The sequence below is a fragment of the Sarcophilus harrisii genome, chromosome 2 (genome assembly GCF_902635505.1).
Source record: "Sarcophilus harrisii chromosome 2, mSarHar1.11, whole genome shotgun sequence".
Taxonomy (NCBI): Eukaryota; Metazoa; Chordata; class Mammalia; order Dasyuromorphia; family Dasyuridae; genus Sarcophilus; species Sarcophilus harrisii.
The window spans coordinates 571609357-571627578 of NC_045427.1; the positions used below are offsets into that span (position 1 = coordinate 571609357).

Consider the following 18222-nt stretch of genomic DNA (forward strand, 5'->3'; position numbering starts at 1 on the left):
TTAAAAATTGTCTATTCATATCATTTGACCATTTATCAATTGGGGAATGGCTTGTATTCTTGTAAATTTGACTCAGTTCTCTCTGTATTTTAGAAATGAAACCTTCATCAGAAATGCTGCAAAAAATGTTTCCCAACCTTTCTGCTTTCCTTCTAATCTTGGCTGCATTGGTTTTGTTTGTATGAAATCCTTTTAATTTAATGTAATCAAAATTATCCATTTTGCATTTTATAATATTTATAATTATGTTGGTCATAAATTCTTCCCTTCTCTTAAGTTCTGACAGGTAAACTATTCCTTGTTCTCCCAATTTGCTTATAATATCAATCTTTATGTCTAAATTATGTTATCTATTTTAACCATATCTTTGTGTCGGGCATGAGATATGTGTGTATGCTTAGTTTCTGCTATACTATTTTCCAGTTTTCTTAGCAATTTTTTGTCAAATAGCAATTTCTTATTTCAGAAGCTGGAGTCTTTGGGTTTATCAAACAAGAGATTACTATAAAGATTGACTACTGTGTCTTGAGTTCCTAATCTATTCCACTGATCTACTATTCTATTTCTTAGCCAGTATCAAATAGTTTTGATGATTGCCATTTTATAATATAGTTTTAGATATGGTACAAGTAGGTCACCTTTCTTTTTTTTCCATTAATTCCCTTGATATTCTTGAGCTTTTGATCTTCCTAATGAATTTTGTTATTATTTTTTCTAATTTTGTAAAATAATTTTTGGTGGTTTGTTATGACACTGAATAAGTAGATTAACTTACATAGAATTGTCATTTTTATTATATTAGATCAGTCTACCTGTAAGCAATTGATATTTTCCCAATTGTTTAGATCTGATTTTATTTGTATGAAGTGTTTTATAATTGGGTTAATATAGTTTCTAGGTTTGTATCGACAGGTAGATGCCCAAATATTTTATATTATTTACAGTTATTTTAAGTGGGATTTCTCTTTCTATCTCTCGCTGCTGGTATTTTTTGATAATATATAGAAATGCCAATGATTTATGTGTGTTTATTTTATACCTTGTAACTTTGCTAAAGTTGTTAATTATTTCAAATAATTTTTAGTAGATTGTCTAGGATTTTCTAAATATACCATCATATCATCTACAGAGAATGATAATTTTTTTCCTTATTGACTATTCTTATTCCTTCCATTTTTTTCTCTTATGGCTAAAGTTAACATTTCTTGTACTATATTGAATAATAGTGGTTTTAATGGGTATCCTTGTTTTACTCCTGATCTAATTGGGAATGCTTCTAACTTATCCCTGTTTAATGCTTTCTGATGGTTTTAGATAGATGCTGCTGATCATTTTAAGAAAAACTCTTAAGAAAGTGCTTTATTATTTTAAATTAAATTAAATTAAAATTTTAAATTGTGGATACTGTGTTTTTTACATTCTTTTTTCTGCTTCTATTGAGATAATATGATTTATATTAGTTTTGTTATTGATATGTTCAATTATACTGATAGTTTTCCTGATATAGAAAGAATCAGCCTTGCATTCCTGGTATAAATCTCAGTTGGTTATAGTATATTATCTTGGTGATCATTTGCTGTAATCTTTTTTGCTAACATTTTATTTAAGATTTTTGTATCAGTATTTGTGTCATAAAAGGAATTTGATAGAATGTCTTTGCCTGTTTTTGTAAATAGTTTATATGACAGTGAAATTAATTGTTTGTTTGGTAGAATTCACCTGTAAATCATTCTGGCCTTGGAGATTATTTTTTATGGTGGAAGAGAAAATGAGAGATAGGATGTCAGACAATGCTTGAACCTTACTCACTGTCACTCAAAGAAGAAAGGGATCTATCTATCTTTTCCAATAAGAAAATAGGAGGGAACGTGGATAAGATATCTTGGAAGAGAGCAGAGAAGATAAAAGGAAGGGAAAATACAGGAGCAATGGTTAGAAGGATAACAGCCTTTCTACCCCTCATTCTTTCCTTAACTCTTGTAGATTTCTTTTTTGTCTAAGATTTAGTTAGCATTTTTCTTTGAAGCTTAGCTTTTAGCAACTTTCACATTCTTGTCTTCTTCTGTATCTGTCTTAGACTTTTTTTTTGCCACAATATCAAGTTATGTTCTTGTTATTTGTTCATTTTTCCAGCCTTTTTTCTTCACTTTGCACTTCTTATTAAAAGGGACCTCTGTTCACCTTGGGGTGAGGAGGCACTATTATGAGCTTCAGGCTTTTTTGTACTATTGTTTTCAGAACTGCTACCCAAAACTATAGATGGGCAATAGAGCTGTCAATCAGTCCCAGCTACAAATAGTTCTTTGTAATGTCTTTCTGAGCAGTTGTCTGATCCCCTTACAATCTGTGAGTTGGGAGTTCCCAAAGCTGTGGCTGATACAATTGTTGTGATTGCTTCTGAGGCCTACTGATGGTTCTTTTACCATATTTTGAGTCTCTGCCTTTTTTGGTGTTACAGATCCCTCCTACAGATTCCCTGGGCTGGAAAAATGACTCTTTTTCACTTTTTGTTGGCTCTATTTCTTCAAAATTTGATTTGAATTATAATTTGAAGTTGTTTGGAGGGGAGTATAGGGAGAATTCAGCTATATTCTAGATTGTAACTCTGTCATCCTGTCCATAAAAAACCAAGTACTAAAAGACCAGAAATTCAAGTTCAGGTTTGAACTATAAGGCTTATAAATCTGAACTGAAGGTCAGAATACAACCTTGCTAAGTTTCTGAAATAAGGTTTTAATGCTAAACATTAATCACTATGGGTTGGGATGCAGAGCTTTAAAGGAGTTATATTTGAAAAGATAATATTATCTCTTTCTTTCAAGAGTCTGATGATCTTTTGGAATCTTGAATACCACTTTGGCCTATAGTTCAAAGAAAATTTTTTGATTTATCAGCCTATCCAGAAGATGTGTATTAGCAATATCAATGGAAGTTTAAAGTAGTAGAAACCTTGTATATGCTTTTGATTTGTAATTTAGATCACTGTAATTTTGGAAGATTCATGATTCTTAGCCATACATTGCTGCTGTAGACTCACTAACTGGGAATACCACTGTGAATGTATTAATGAAGGGCTTGGTTGAAATGTTTTTCCAGGGGATTTATAATGTATGACAAAGAAAAATTTGAGGACATTAATCACCTTTGAATTATGAGGCAATTGCTAAAACAAAGGGTTGAAAAGATTTATCAATTATGTTATTTCTGTTATGTTTCTCCCTTACTTCCCTTCCTTTTATTCCCACAGGGCACCCTTGATGATCCATTTAAAGTATGTTTTAAACATGCAGACTGTATTAAGATGGTTTGTTTTGTCTCTTCTAACTAAAATGGATTGCTGCTATGTATAGTAGGAACGGATCTGTTAAATATAGGTCATATCACTTATTCACCTACATACCATAGCAATCTCTGAGAAGCCTCTGGTAGCCAGAGGGAAGGAACTATCAAAGGGGGAGCATAGTGATGTGTTTCTAAAAGCTATTGGATTTAAGAAAAAGGAATTGCATCATTGCCCTCTATTCTCTATATGAGTATTTCTTAAACCAAAATTGATGGCTAAAGTTAATTAAAGATTTTTTGAATTTCTTGGAGCAAGCTGGGAAGGACAAGAAAGAAGAGGCTAGGCAAAAGTCTGCTCTTCCTTAGACCACTATAACACTACTTCTCCATCTCTTTCTCTGTTCTCTTGTCTTTTTCCTTTCCTTTTATTCCTTTCCCTTTCTTTCTCCCCTCTTCTCTTTTTCTCTCCCCTCTCCTTTTGCCCTTTCCCCTCTTTCCTTCTTCCTTTTCCTCTCTCCCTCTTCCTTCTCCTTTTTTCTTTCTTTCCTTCTCTCCCTCCCTTTTCTTTCCACAATTAAAATGATACTTTGGTGAGGGAATTAAGAAAGCTAGAGACTGAAGGGTAACCATTGCTGCCTGACCTAGGATATATGTCCTTGTACAAATTCATTAGTTCAAGTGAGAATGTTCATCATGTTTTCCACCCTTTTAGGGACTGAATTGGAAATGTCTCTTATCTGTGGAAACTTCAGCTACTTTGTGTGGCTTCTTTGTGGAAAAATTTAGGCATTAGTCATACTATTAAATTTAAATTTATGAACTTGAAATTAGCAATAGGTTCCTTCTCACAACTTGTATATACTGTTGTTTTATTATGGAATTTATAATAGGGTTTTATTTAATAGGTTTTGTTGAGTTTCATGTACTTTCATTTCTGATAGTTACTGTGGGCCATGCTAAATGGCTTTTGAATAGCCTTTATCAACTAAGATCATAAATATGAAGCATTGCCATCCACCTGGTACTTTAGCAGAAGTAAGTGAAGACCACAAACGCTTATCGGAATAATGAGTAAATGAGATCACTGAATTACTCTTTGATGCTTTACAGTGTGGCCAGGAATCTGATGGCATATAGTTTAAAACTCTGGTCTTTAATAGGGCAGTCTCACTTTTTAATGTATTGCTGTCTTATCTGGTTACTTTGCTAGAATTTATTGGGCAAAAACTCATTGACTTGGTTAATTCTTTCTTTTCAATATTTACTTATCTGATCATCAAGCACAATTTGCCTTTACTCTGCAAGGGAGACATCTTGCTTTTGTTGTTTTGCTTCTATGGAATATTAATATTCCTTTCCTATGTCTCAATTTAATAGTTCAATGAAGTCTAAGATTAATTTCTCCTCATTGCATTTATGATATATTTGTGAGCTCAAATTTTGAGGAGATTGTGGAGACAATGAATCCTTTCTTAGAATAAATGGAGATCCAAGGTTAGTCTATCAACTAATTTTATTAGTTTGATTAACATTCAGGGACTTATGTTGGAGGGGATGCAGAAAAACTGGAACACTGTTGGTGAAGTTGTGAACGAAACCAGCCTTCTGGAGAGCAATCTGGAATTATGCCCAAAAAGTTATCAAACTGTGCGTACCCTTTGATCCAGCAGTGTTATTACTGGGCTTATACCTCAAAGAGATACTAAAGAAGGGAAAGTGACCTGTATGTGCCAAAATGTTTGTGGCAGCCCTGTTTATAGTGGCAAGAAACTGGAAAATGAATGGATGCCCATCAATTGGAGAATGGTTGGGTAAATTGTGGTATATGAATGTTATGGAATATTATTGTTCTGTGAGAAAGGAAATACAGAGAGGCTTGGAGAGACTTACATGAACTGATGCTAAGTGAAATGAGCAGAACCAGGAGATCATTATACGCTTCAACAATGATACTGTATGAGGATATATTCTGATGGAAGTGGATTTCTTTGAGAAAGAGAAGATCTAATTCAGTTTCAATTGATCAATGATGGACAGAAGCAGTTACACTCAAAGAAAGAACACTGAGAAATGAATGTAAACTGTTTGCATTTTTGTTTTTCTTCCTGGGTTACTTTTACCTTCTGAATCCAATTCTTCCTGTGCAACAAAAGAACTGTTCAGTTCTGCACACATATATTGTACCTAGGATATACTGTGACATATTTAACATGTATAGGACTGCTTGCCATCTGGGGGAGGGGGTGAAGGGAGGGAGGGGAAAAATCGGAACAGAAGTGAGTACAAGGGATAATGTTGTAAAAAATTACCGTGGCATGGGTTCTATCAATAAAAAGTTATAATTATTAAAAAAACATTCAGGGACCTATCAAAATTTGAGTTTTAAGGCAGGGTCCAAGTAAGACATTTCTTTACCAATAAAAGATAAACTTTTGAACTTTAAATCATGCATGGTCAATGCAAGCATTTAATAGCAGTGTTTGAGATCTGGCAACAATACAGCTCCTACCCTAGTACTAATAAGGCAATCAAGAAAAAGGCTCATGACCAGCAACTTGTTTTAATAAAGTCAAACTAGAGGTACAACATGATATTCTGTTGGCATTATCCTCTTCTCCTCAGCACCCATCATCACCCATCATCATCCTCTCAACTTATGTGATTCATGAGGTTTATAGGTAGCAGAGCGACAGGATACAATTTTGTTTCATGTTCAGTATAGCAAGCTTCCTTTCTCAAAGACCCCTGTTCTGCATTAAGAGGCTGGTTTAATATTGAGGGACTCAGGTGCATTAACCCCTTTGCTCCACTCCAGAGTAAAATTCCAGGAAAATCTCTAAAGCAAAGCTTAGTTACGGCCAATGTTTAGGATCTTTTCAAGATTTTGATTATGGATTCCTTTCTTTAAAAAAAAAGTATCCAATTTATAATAGAGATATCAAATATAAACAACTGTTTGCTTCTTTCATTACAGAAAATGTTAGACATATAAAAGAACTTAAGAGCACACATTAACCAAAACAGAACATATAAATCTTGCAAAATAGCCTGTTATATTCATTATCTTCCCTAAAGAAAATATATCTTGATGTTTCTTTAGTTGACTGATTACAAGATTATCTGGTTGTTGTAATCTCTTCTTCTACACTTACCTTTTGGTTAATTGGTAATAGGTTTATGCATCAAGCTAGAAAACTTTTCAGGATACTTAAGCTGGTCTGCATTTAGGAATGGATACAAAGTAGAAGAAACAGTTGACCAGGGCTTCAGGTTTGACCAGGCAAACGTGTTCCTATTGCTGTATTTATAAGCCAGCATTGCCACTGAAAGAGAGATAAGGAGGGAATTCACTCTCCTTATAGGAAGTCCAATGGGGTGAAAGTGTATGCACTGAAGAAAAGGCCTCAAAGGGGAGAGGCAGATTTTTTCTCCTCAATTCTCTCCTCAATTTAGAAGACTATGTCTTCTAAAACAATTTGCCATTTGTCTTCAATATAAGATGACAGGGAGGGCCCAGGGGCTAGTCTTCCCTATTAAATAAGAGGTCCTCCAGATTAATGGTCAAAGATTCCTGAGTGTACTCTCCATTTTCTATCACAAAAGCATCACGATAGAGAATATGATTTTTAATTTGAGTTTTAAAGTTTTTAAAAATAATAATTTTTAAATCTGTATTGAGACATAGTCAGTTCCTTCTCTGGGTTTAGACAGGATTTTTCATCATAAGTCCTTCAGAATAGTTTTGAATCATTATACTGCTGAGAATAGCAAAGTCATTTAGCTATTTTGCTAAATTGCTATTTTGCAATATTTGGTATATTGACAGCTGGTCCCTAAAACATTGGTATTACTTTGTATACATTTCACTTTCCCTGAGTTCATGGAGGACTTTCCAGATTTTTTTCAAGGGCATTCTGCTTATCACTTCCCATAGAACGACAATATTTGTTTACATTCACACACCACAATTTTTTAGCCATTCCCCAATTGATGGGCATCCCCTTAATTTCCAATTCTTTGACCTGAGAAGAGAGCTGCTACAACTATTTTTGTACATATACTTTTCTTTTTTTTTTTTTTTCGCCTCCCTTTTAAAAAATCTCTTTTGGTATTCATGCCTAATAGTGGCATTGTTAGGTCAGATATGCATGAAATTATAGCCCTTTGGGCAAGATCATATTTTTTGGTCATTTATCAATTGTGACATGGCTTCTTTTTTTTTTCTTTTTTAAATAAATTTGACTCATTTCCCTCTATGTTTGAGAAATAAGGTCTTATCAAAGAAACTTGTCTGAAAATGTTTTTACAATTACTATTACTATTTCTCTTTATTTATTCTGTACTCTCTTTTCATCCTGCTTATCCTTAAAAGTGTTTTGCTACTGACCATTCCCATCATGCTATGTCCTCTCTTTTGTCACACACGGCCTTCCTGTATCCCATTCACCTCCTATTTTCCTACTGGGTAAGATGGATTTCTATACCATAATGAGTATTTCCTTTTTAAGCCAATTCTGATGGGAATAAGGTTCATGCATTCTCCCTCTTCTTCCCCTCTTCCTTTCCACTGTAAAACCTTTTTCTTTCCTCTTTTTTTAATTAATTAAAACCATTCCACTCCTTACTTTCTGTTTATCTCAATGCATTCTTCTCTTTCCCCTTAATTTCATAATTTTAAAAATATATTATCTAGGTGGCACAGTAGATTGGGCATCAGCACTAAAGTCAGGAGGACCTGAGTTCAAATTTGTCCTCAAACACTTATTACTTCCTAGCTGTGTGACCCTGGGCAAGTCACTTACTCCCAGTTGCCTCAGCAAAAAAAAGAAAAGTAAATCAGATTTTTTCTATTTGTCTCTGGTCTTTTCATCATGAATGTTTGAAAATCCTCTGTTTTAATGAATGTCTATCTTTTCCTCTGAAGGATTATACTCAATTTTTCTGGGCAGGTATTGTAATCCTAGCTCCGCTGCTTTCTGGAATGTCATATTTTAAGTCCTCTGGTCTTTTAATGTAGAAGCTTTGAATGCAGAATCTTGTGTTATCCTGACTGTGGCTCTACTGTACTTGAATTCTTTCTTTTTGGATGCTTGTAATATTTTCTCCTTGACCTGGGAGTTCCAGAATTTGATTATAATATTCCTGAGAGTTTTAATTTTGGCATCTGTTTCAGGAGGTGATTGGTGGATTCTTTCAATTTCTATTTTACCTTTTAGTTCTAGAATATTAAGGCAGTTTTCCTTGATAATTTCTTGAAAAATGATGTCCAGGTCTTTTTTTTTTTTTTTTTTGAACATGACTTTCAAGTAGATCAAAAATTTTAAAATTATCTCTCCTGGATCTATTTTCCAGATCAGTTATTTTTCCAATGAAATATTTCACATTTTTTCTATTTTTAATTTTTTTGTTTTGCTTTATTGTATCTTGATTTCTCATAAAGTCATTAGCTTCCATTTGCTCAATTCTAATTTTTTAAGGAATCATTTTCCTCAATGAGCTTTTGTATCTCCTTTCCCAATTGGTCATTTTGCTTTTTAAGACATTGTTATCTTTGTTAGCTTTTTTATATTTCTTTTTGTACTACTCTCAGTTTTTTAAAGTAAAAATTTTCCTCTATCTTTTCTTAATCTCTTGGTTTTCAAAATTCTTTTTTGAGCTCTTCCATGGCTTGATCCCAATTCTTATTTTTCCCAGGCTTTGGATGTAGGAGCTTTGACTCTATCATCTTCTAAGTGTGTGTTTTGATGCTTCTTATAACAGTAACTTTCAATGGTCAGAATTCCTTTCTGTTGTCTACTAATTTCTTAGCCTATTACTTGGTTTTTAATTCTTTGTTAAAGTTAGGGCCCTGGTTCCCGAATGGAGGATGCACTATCTCAAGCTTCAGGGTTTTATGAAGTTGTTTTCAGAAATCCTTCTAGGAATCTGACCACAAGCACCCTTTTCTAACCTGTTAGGAGTGTCCCTTCCCCACTGTAGCTGTAAGATCTAGTCTGCTAAAGCAACAGACTCCTGCTTTGATGATGTGGGAGTTGTGCAGGGGCTGTGCTGATGTAGCCTATACAGGAACTACATATGCAACTCCCACCCCGTAGCCACAGACCCTCCCTGCTGACCTTCTAAAGCCTTCCTGATGTCCCTGGGCCAAGAGGTTCAGAAGCCACCAGCACTGCAGCTGATTCAGAGATCCTCCCTTCTGAGTGCTGGGGCTGGGGCTGTGCTGCTGTGGCTTGCTTTGAGGTTGAGCCCTGGGCTCCCACCTTGACTCAACAGACCTTTTCCGCTGACTTTCCAGGTCCTCTTTGGTGTCTCTGGACTGAGAGGTCTGGAAGCCACTAGTGGTGCTGATGATTCAGTGGTTGGGGCTGGGGCCACACTGGCTTGGCCTGTACCAGGACTGCATACTGAATTCCTATCCTGGTGTCACAGACCTTTTCTGCTGAACTTCTAAGTAGCCTTTGGCTGGAAAATGTTCTATTCCCTCTTTTTGAGTGTTCTGATGCTCTAAAAGTAATTATTTAAAGGAATTTGGAGTGTTATGGAGGAGAGATTGGGTGAGTTCCTGCCTTTACTATCTTGGCTCCACCTCCCCTTGGAATAAAAAAAGAAATGAGACAAATTTGCCTGATTAAGCATATCCAGATTTGTAACATAGTGTTTAAGTGACCACTCTGATGATACATTGTGGTTTTGATGCTTATCTGTGTCACTTTGGGCAGGTCACTTTACTTTTTAGGGTTTCAGTTCTCTTATATCTAAAATGAAGTAGTTGAATTTGATGGCCTTCAAGGTCTGTTTGAGAGTTAAATCAATTACTTTAATGTGAATCCCTGCCAGGAAAATAGAAAAGTGAGCAGCTTCACATTTCCTCATTGCATAAAATTAACAAGAATAAAAATCCATATTTTTTTGGGATACAGTTCCAATATGGAAACATAAGAGGGAAATGGAAATTGAGAAATTCCTTTCAGTTTCCAAGAAATCTATTTTGTATTTTCTAAGTATGATTCATCTGGTCTATGTATAACAATTAAACAATCACCTTTAGTTACTTTTATGATAGATATAATTTTCCAATAAATCAAGATCTATTCTGAATCATTATTGATTATATCATTATAACTCACTTTGTGTAGTACTTCAAACTTTTCAAATATTCATTTAACCATAATAATTCTGAGATATATTTACTATAGTTATTATCCTTATTTTCCAATGAGTATTTTCCATTTTACAGTTGAGAAAATGGGTTCAGATAGCTGAAGTTTAAACTTGTCTATGGTTATATAGCTAGTTTCTGATGGGGAATTTTAATTCAGGTCTCATCTGACATTACCATGTCCATTTTGGTGCAAGCCCTCATCATCTCAGGCCTGAACTATTGCAAGAACCTTGATCTCCTTGTTTCAAGTCTCTTCCCATTCCAGTCCTCTATTTAGCTACCAAAATGATCTTCCCTAAGCACTGCACTGACCAAGGTACCTCTATATTCAATAAACTCCAGTGGCTCTTTGTTACCTCCAGGGTCAAATATAAAATCCTCTGTTTGGAATTCAAAGTCATTCTTAACCTGCTCTTCTCAGACTTCCTGGTTTTCTTACATCTTATTCTATTGCATATATACTATAATGCAATAGCACTGGCTTATAGCACTGGCTTTCTTGATGTCCTTGCACAAGACACTCCATTTCCTTATTGGACATTTTTTACTGGCTGTCCTCCATGTCTGGAATGCTCTCATTTCTCATTCCCATCTTTCAACTTCCCTTCAAGTCTCATATAATATTTTACCTACTACAAGAAGCCTATTCTGTTCCAACTTAATTAGAATGCCTTTCCTCTGTTGGTTATCTTTCATAATTCCTGTTCCTAAGGTGTTTATATAAAATTGTTTGCAATTTGTCTTCCCATTTAAACTGTGAGTTTTTTGGAGGTAGAGAATGTTTTTTTTGTTGTTGTTGTTGTTTTGTTTTTTTTAGTTAAAAGTAAAAAAAAAATCCTTTTTTTTACATCTCTAACCTTTAGCCCAGTATCTAAAACATAATAAATGTTTAATAGATATTTATTGACTGATTCCAAGTTTGGTACTCTTTGTACTACATTCACACTCTGTTACTTATTAATGATATGAAAGATGATGGATAGATTAAGTACTGCACTTATTAAATGATATTTTTCATTTAAAAGATGGAACAAGAAATTATTCTTAAATTTTAAGAGCTATAGAATAGAAAATAATATGATAAACTTCATAGAAAAAGATTTAAGAGGGAGATCTAAGAATAATGATATGATTTGCCTTCAAATTCATCACATTTGTATCAGAAATTGGTGAAAATTTGTATTAGAAAACAGTGATGGGAGAAGAGTTATAGTAGATGAGTGATTCACACATCCAGAATAGACACTGAATTTTTTTCTTTTTGATCTGAAATGGTTATTTATGTGAGGACACATTGGTATGGTAAATCCCTCCATTCGATGGAGTTAAGTTTATTTATAGTTTAGGGTTATAATTGCCTAGGGCATCAAGAAGTTAAGTGACTTGTCTAGTATTTCCCAGTTACCATATGTCAGAGGCAGGATTTGGAAACGTTTGTCAGATTTGTGGATTAAAAAATTAAATCATACAAAATATCTTTCTAGATTAAATCACTGGTCTATTCCATTAAGCATTTTGTGTGTATTTTAAAATGTTTTAAAATATTTGTTATAAACTTAATATAATATTAATCATATTATATCATATACACTATACGTCAGTGCAAATTATCAGTTATTGTTAAAGCTTAATAATTCCATGTACTTATTAATTATGGAACACTTTCTTTAAAAAATTACAGATAAAAACAGAAAACAATAACCAAACCAATCAACAAACATTTATTATGTATCTACTGTATGCTAGTTACTGTGCAATGGGAATACAAGACAAAAATAGAGTAGTCCCTGCCTTCAGATTTTGATATTTACTTTTTAATTATTGTTATAATTTTTTTTATCTTGATGAGTAAATGTATTATTCAACAGTATCTTCTCCAAACACCTTTAAGCATATTTGATAGTTTTATGATTTTATTTTCTCTTCTAGGTTAACAGAGCCCTCTGGATATTTAACAGATGGACCAATTAACTATAAATACAAAACTAAATGTACATGGCTAATTGAAGGCTAGTAAGTATATATTTTGAGTTGTAATATTGCTATGTTATTGCATGATAAATGAAAAGCAAGTGAAACAGATCAACATTAAAATGTCATAGTGTAAAGACTGCACAGATGAAATGTCTGATTCTGATTCAAATTCTGACAGTTTAGAAATGTAACTCCAAAGAATTCTTTAATTTAGCATGCTGCCATTAATGTATCTGGTTTTTAATGGTAAAAGATAAATTAATTTATTATTACAATATAATTTTTTTTCTACATGTTCTTCTGTATTTTGAATTCCCTTGTTTTAGAGTTAAGTGGTGGAAGATCAGTTCTTGAATTGTTTAAAAGACCTTATTATGTTGCTTTCTGGATTAAAAAAAATTAAATCATGCAGTGTCTTTCTAGATTAAATCACTGGTCTATTCCATTAAGCATTTTGTTTGTATTTTAAAATGTTTTAAAATATTTATTATTATGTAATATGTAATACTATACAACAATGCAAAAAATCAATTATTGTTAAAACTTAATAATTCTATGTATTTACTAGACAGTAATTTCTGTAGTCCTCTTCAGTCTGTCTACAGATGCAGAATAATGTTTTGGGAAAATAGGTATTTTTGAAAAGTTCTAGATAAAAAAAATTAAAAACCATTTTATTCATTTTCTTTCTCTTTTTCCTTATGTGTCATTGTTCACCATTTTACCTTCCCCAAATAAAAGATCTCTCATAACAAACATATACAATAACACAAAACAAATAAGATATAAGTCTTTAGAATGCAGGTCAGCTATGTACCTCTAATACTTCATTTCTCTACCAAGAGGTACAAAGTATCCTTTACCATTAGTCTTTTGAAGTCATAATTGGTTGCTACTTTTTTTTTTTGAGGTCTTTGAGATTTGTTTTACCATTCTTTTGTTCTGAAAATTATTCTCTTAGTTTTGGTTCCTTCACTTTTAGTTTATATCAAGTCTTCCATATTATTCTTAATCTGTCATATTAATAATTTCTTATGATGCAATAAAATTCCATCAGATTTACATTTGTTTAGTTTTTGCATTCACTTAATAGTTTTTGGACTCATTCACTAGTTTTTGAAATTTGTGCCAGTGAACAGTTAAAATTATTAACTTCTGTGCCTTCTTACTTAACTTTTAAGAAAATGGTTGTTATATTTCTCTTATTTTAAGAAAGGAATGTTTAGGAAGACAACTATTGTATAATTATACAAAAAGTAATGAATAAAAATAATTTTAATCTGAAAAGTAATTTTGAAAAGAACTATGTAATGCAAAAGCATTAAAATTTTATTTCTACATGAATTAAGTGATTTGAACAGTTATCTTTAAATTTGTTTACAATATAGTATTTGATCTGAATTTAGTCATTTGGAGCAAATGATTTGATATTGTTACAGGTCTGCTAACTGTAGTATTTAATTATTGTATCAATTAATCCTGAACAAATTTAATTTTTTTTCTAGTCCAAATGCAGTCTTAAGATTAAGATTCAATCATTTTGCTACAGAATGTAGTTGGGACCATATGTATGTTTATGATGGAGATTCAATATATGCACCTTTAATAGCTGTGCTTAGGTAAGTAGTGATGTTATGCTTTTATGTTTCTATAAATTGAATAATAAACTATAAAAATTCAGCTTGCTATAATTGTACAAAAATATGCCCCAAGTAATTAAACACATTTTTTGAATTTAATTTCTAAACAATAGATATAGTATATTCCTATTCCTTTACTATTTCATGTAAATAATAATTCTTAAGTTGTGAAACACTGAAGTAGAAAGTAGAAGTGCTAGATTATCTTCAGGCAAATAAAATTTAATTAAATTTATATTAAGTGTTAGGCCCTGAACTTAAGTATTAGGAGATATATATTTATTAATGGATTTATAAAGTTTAAAAAGTTTGATGTTGATCTTTCTTTTTATTCTGCTCTCATTTTTTAATAAATTACCTCTACTGAATGTTTCTCTGTTAAAAAAAAAAACAGTTAAGCAAAATCACATAATATGGATTGAACTTGCCAGTATATGCAATATTATGTTGTTCCTTACTTCCCTAATGAGAAGGAAATATGTTTAATCATTTGTGTCTGGACACTGAAATAAGTAAGAATTCAACTGTCCTCTAATATATTGTTTATATCAGTGGTATCGAATTCAAATAGAATTGAGCCCACTAAACTGGATATTCCTGTGGTTAGAGCATATTACATTAACAGTATATTATTATCTATTATATTTTTATTTATTTTGTTAAATATTTCCCATTTACATTTTATTCTAGTTTAGGCTGTACTTACTGGTGGATCATGAGCTATGTGTTTGACATCTCTGATTTATGTTATTATAATTATTATGTTTCTTATTCCGTTTCTGCTTACTCTGGTCTAATTTAGTTTCCACAAGTTTTCTTTTGTTTCTTTGAATTTTTATAATTAATTTTTTCTTACAGTCCAGCATTAGGCTACTACATTCATATGCTACAGTGAGATGAACATTTCTAGTATGTTTTTTTGCTACCAAAAATGTGGTATTATGAACATTTTGGCATATATAGGGTCTTTCAATCTCTGTATACTAGTAGTGGAATTAATTTACTTATGGATTGCTCTAAACAAAATTTTCATCACTAAATGAAGACATTTGGATGAATAGGTTGTGATTTGAATAGTTGAAACAGACTATTTACATCACTGGTAAGAAATTTATAAAAATCTAGAAGTTATTATATAGTGCTTTTATTTCTTTGGAATAAAATTTCTTGGGGGAAAAAGGGAAGATATAATCAAGTTAAGAAATGTTTTGATAAGATCTGTATTCATTTTATTTCATAGTGAAATGAGAAAAGTTCAGTTCTTTCATTATTAGTGATGGATGAATGAAAAAGTTTTTATTAAATACTTAAGTACATACAAAGTATTGTGCTAAGCACTGGGGTTAGGTTATAGGGATGGGATTGAATTGTGATTTCATTGTTATAGGAAAAAAAAGGCAGGTGTCCCACTGCAACCAGTGCTATTTACAGTCATCCTGATCTATATTTTGCCATTGGATCCAGATGGTTTCACAGGAAAAAGGAAGGCTGGTAACTGAACAGCCCTCCTTCACTTAAATTCAATTTACTTGCATGTCATATCATCACTTTCCTAATGTCACAGTTCTTTTTTTGAGAAACAAAGAACAAACAACAACTTTTAAGAACAGGAATCAGAGCTGCCTTGCTAGGAATCCAGTTGGAAATGGTCACAATTTTTTCCTTTCCTTTCCTTTTTCTTTCCCTTTCTTCTTTCTTCTCTTTTCTCTTTTCCTTTCCTTCTCTTTTTTCCCTTCCCTTCCTTCTGTCCATTTAGAGTATCATACCCTTACCTGTGGTGGTCTGCCAAAGGAATTCAAATTTTGACCACTGAAACCTCAAGATATCTTGGGGTTTACAAGAAAGGACCATACCTTAAATTCAGATCACTCTGACTCTCATTGATTTACTAAGAATAGGTCCCAGGACAAGCCTCACTTGGTCATTATTTGGGCCATGATTGGCTCGAAGTAAATGTAAATAGCAATTGTTTCTGTTTTGGCCAGAAATCCTCATGGTCTTCCCCTCCCAGATTGATTTTTTCTTTTCTTTTCTTTTCTTTTCTTTTCTTTTCTTTTCTTTTCTTTTCTTTTCTTTTCTTTTCTTTTTTTTTTTTTTTGACTGGGTAAAAGAGATAATTCTCTGTTACATTTCATACCTAGCCTTAATCACTGATTGGGTGTTGTCTCAGTCAAACTGAAACCTGTTAAAAACTTTACCTAAAAAAAAAGATCAAGTTTCTCCCATTGAACCAAATGTCATTCCTAGTCATCCTAATCTATTTCTTGTCACTGGAACCCAGATGACCCCGGAGGAGAAAGGAAGGCTATTGATTTTGCACAGCCCTCCCTCAGTTAAATTCAATTCACTTGCATGTCATGTCATCTTGTCCCTTATGTCATGATCCTTTCCAAGAAAGAAGGACAAACAACAAAAAGAAGAACAAAATTGTTATAGGGAAATTATAAAGGAGGAAAGTCCATATTCTAGGCGGATTAGCACTTTCTCTGAAATTTTTAGTCTTTGAAAGTTGTCTAGAGCATTGGTGTCAAACTCAAATAGAAACTGGGGGGTTGCTAATCCTTATGTAATGAATACTATGGACCACATATTCACTTAGTTTTAAGATGTGATATTTTATTGCATTTTATTTGTTTAAATATTCTCCAGTTGAAATGTAATCTGGATCAAGCTACACTCAGGAATGTTGTAGGTCACATATAGCCCATGTCTGATCTACAGTATTACAAGGTTAGCTGACTTGCCCCGAGTCACATCTGTTAGAGGCAAGATTTGAACCCACATCTACCTGCTTTTGAGCTGAGTTTGCTTTCCACTTTTGGGTGAGGGTATATTCATAGAAGACTAGTACTGTGAAGGCTGCTGTGGCCTTTTCCGGGCTGCTTTCTGCCTTTGGTGTTTATCTGATGTACCTAACTCTTACTTGTGGCTCCAGGAAGCTCTTGCAGGCATAGAATCCACATCTTGGTAAGTCAATTGGACAGATAGACTAAACCAGATTGAGAGTAACCAAGGTGTCTCAAACCCTTGGTGAGTTGGGAAGCAGTTCTTCTTGCAAAAGGACTCAGCAGATATGGCATACAAACATAGCCCCAATTGAAACAAGACTGGCAAATGAAGGTCAGCTTACTGAAGTCAGAGATAGACACACCTGCAGTGGCTGCAGTGAAGGGGAATGAAGCCAGTATAGGTTTTGCAATCAAAACTAGTTGAATCAATATATTTGTGGAGTATACCACAGGCTCATGACAGTGCATTTGTCACTGGTAGGAAAAAGACATGCTACCATCACCAGTGCTAATTCCCCCATCATGTTGAATTCTGATAAGGTCAAAGAAAAAATTTTGTGGAGATCTGGAGACCCTTATCATCAATGTGCCAAAAGAGGACAAGCTAATAATTCTGAGTAACCTTAATGCAAGAGTAGGCTCAGGCTGCTAGACGTGTCTGAGAGTCCCGGGGAGAAATGAAATTGGAAGCAGCAAAAGCAATGGTTACTTACTACTGAAAACTTTTTCATCTCATGATTTTCCCATCATCAACACTGTATTTCATTTGTCTAAATGCAATAAAACTTCATAGATATGCCTTTGCAGTAAATTTTGGTATTTAATAAACTATGTGATCAAAAAGAGAAGAAATAGTGACAAAGGCAACATCTGGGTCCGAGTGTTAGACTCATCATAGACTTATTCTTTCCAAGCTAAATATTTGAATTCAACAAAAGCAACAGCTCCAAGGCAAAATGACTTCCAGAAGGAAATAGTATCAACATATTAGGGCTCTTCTCTGAGCAGGAGCAATTTGTTGCTATCTTGGAGGGAAAGTTGAGCCAACACACAGTTGGCATCAGTGGAGCAGGAAAGAAGTGGACAGCCTTTAGAGATTTGGTATACAGGACTGCATTTGCTCATCTAGCTAAGAAATGATGAAAATTATTAGGAAATTTAGAAGCTACTAAATGAAAAAATTAGAACTCCACAGGGTTTACCAGCAGGATAGTTGATCCATCTCTGAGACGGCAATATTTAATTCCATCAAAAGGCAAATACAAGTGAAGCTTGAAGAAATGCAGGATTTCTTGGCTCAGTAGGTAAGCAGATGAAATTCAGTTTTATGCTGATAGTAACAATCTAAAGTGATTTTGTGATCCCCTGAAAGCTA

At 33.3% G+C, this 18222-nt stretch overlaps 1 protein-coding gene across 1 annotated transcript in view; it reads left to right on the forward strand.

Annotated features, from left to right (window-relative positions):
- ATRNL1 (attractin like 1) overlaps positions 1–18222 on the forward strand; it is a 1159225-nt gene that overhangs the window by 38199 nt on the left and 1102804 nt on the right. Inside the window, exons 2-3 of the mRNA XM_031949462.1 lie at positions 12374–12457; positions 13924–14037. Coding sequence (XP_031805322.1) covers positions 12374–12457; positions 13924–14037 — 198 coding nt within the window. The remainder of the gene's footprint in view (positions 1–12373; positions 12458–13923; positions 14038–18222) is intronic.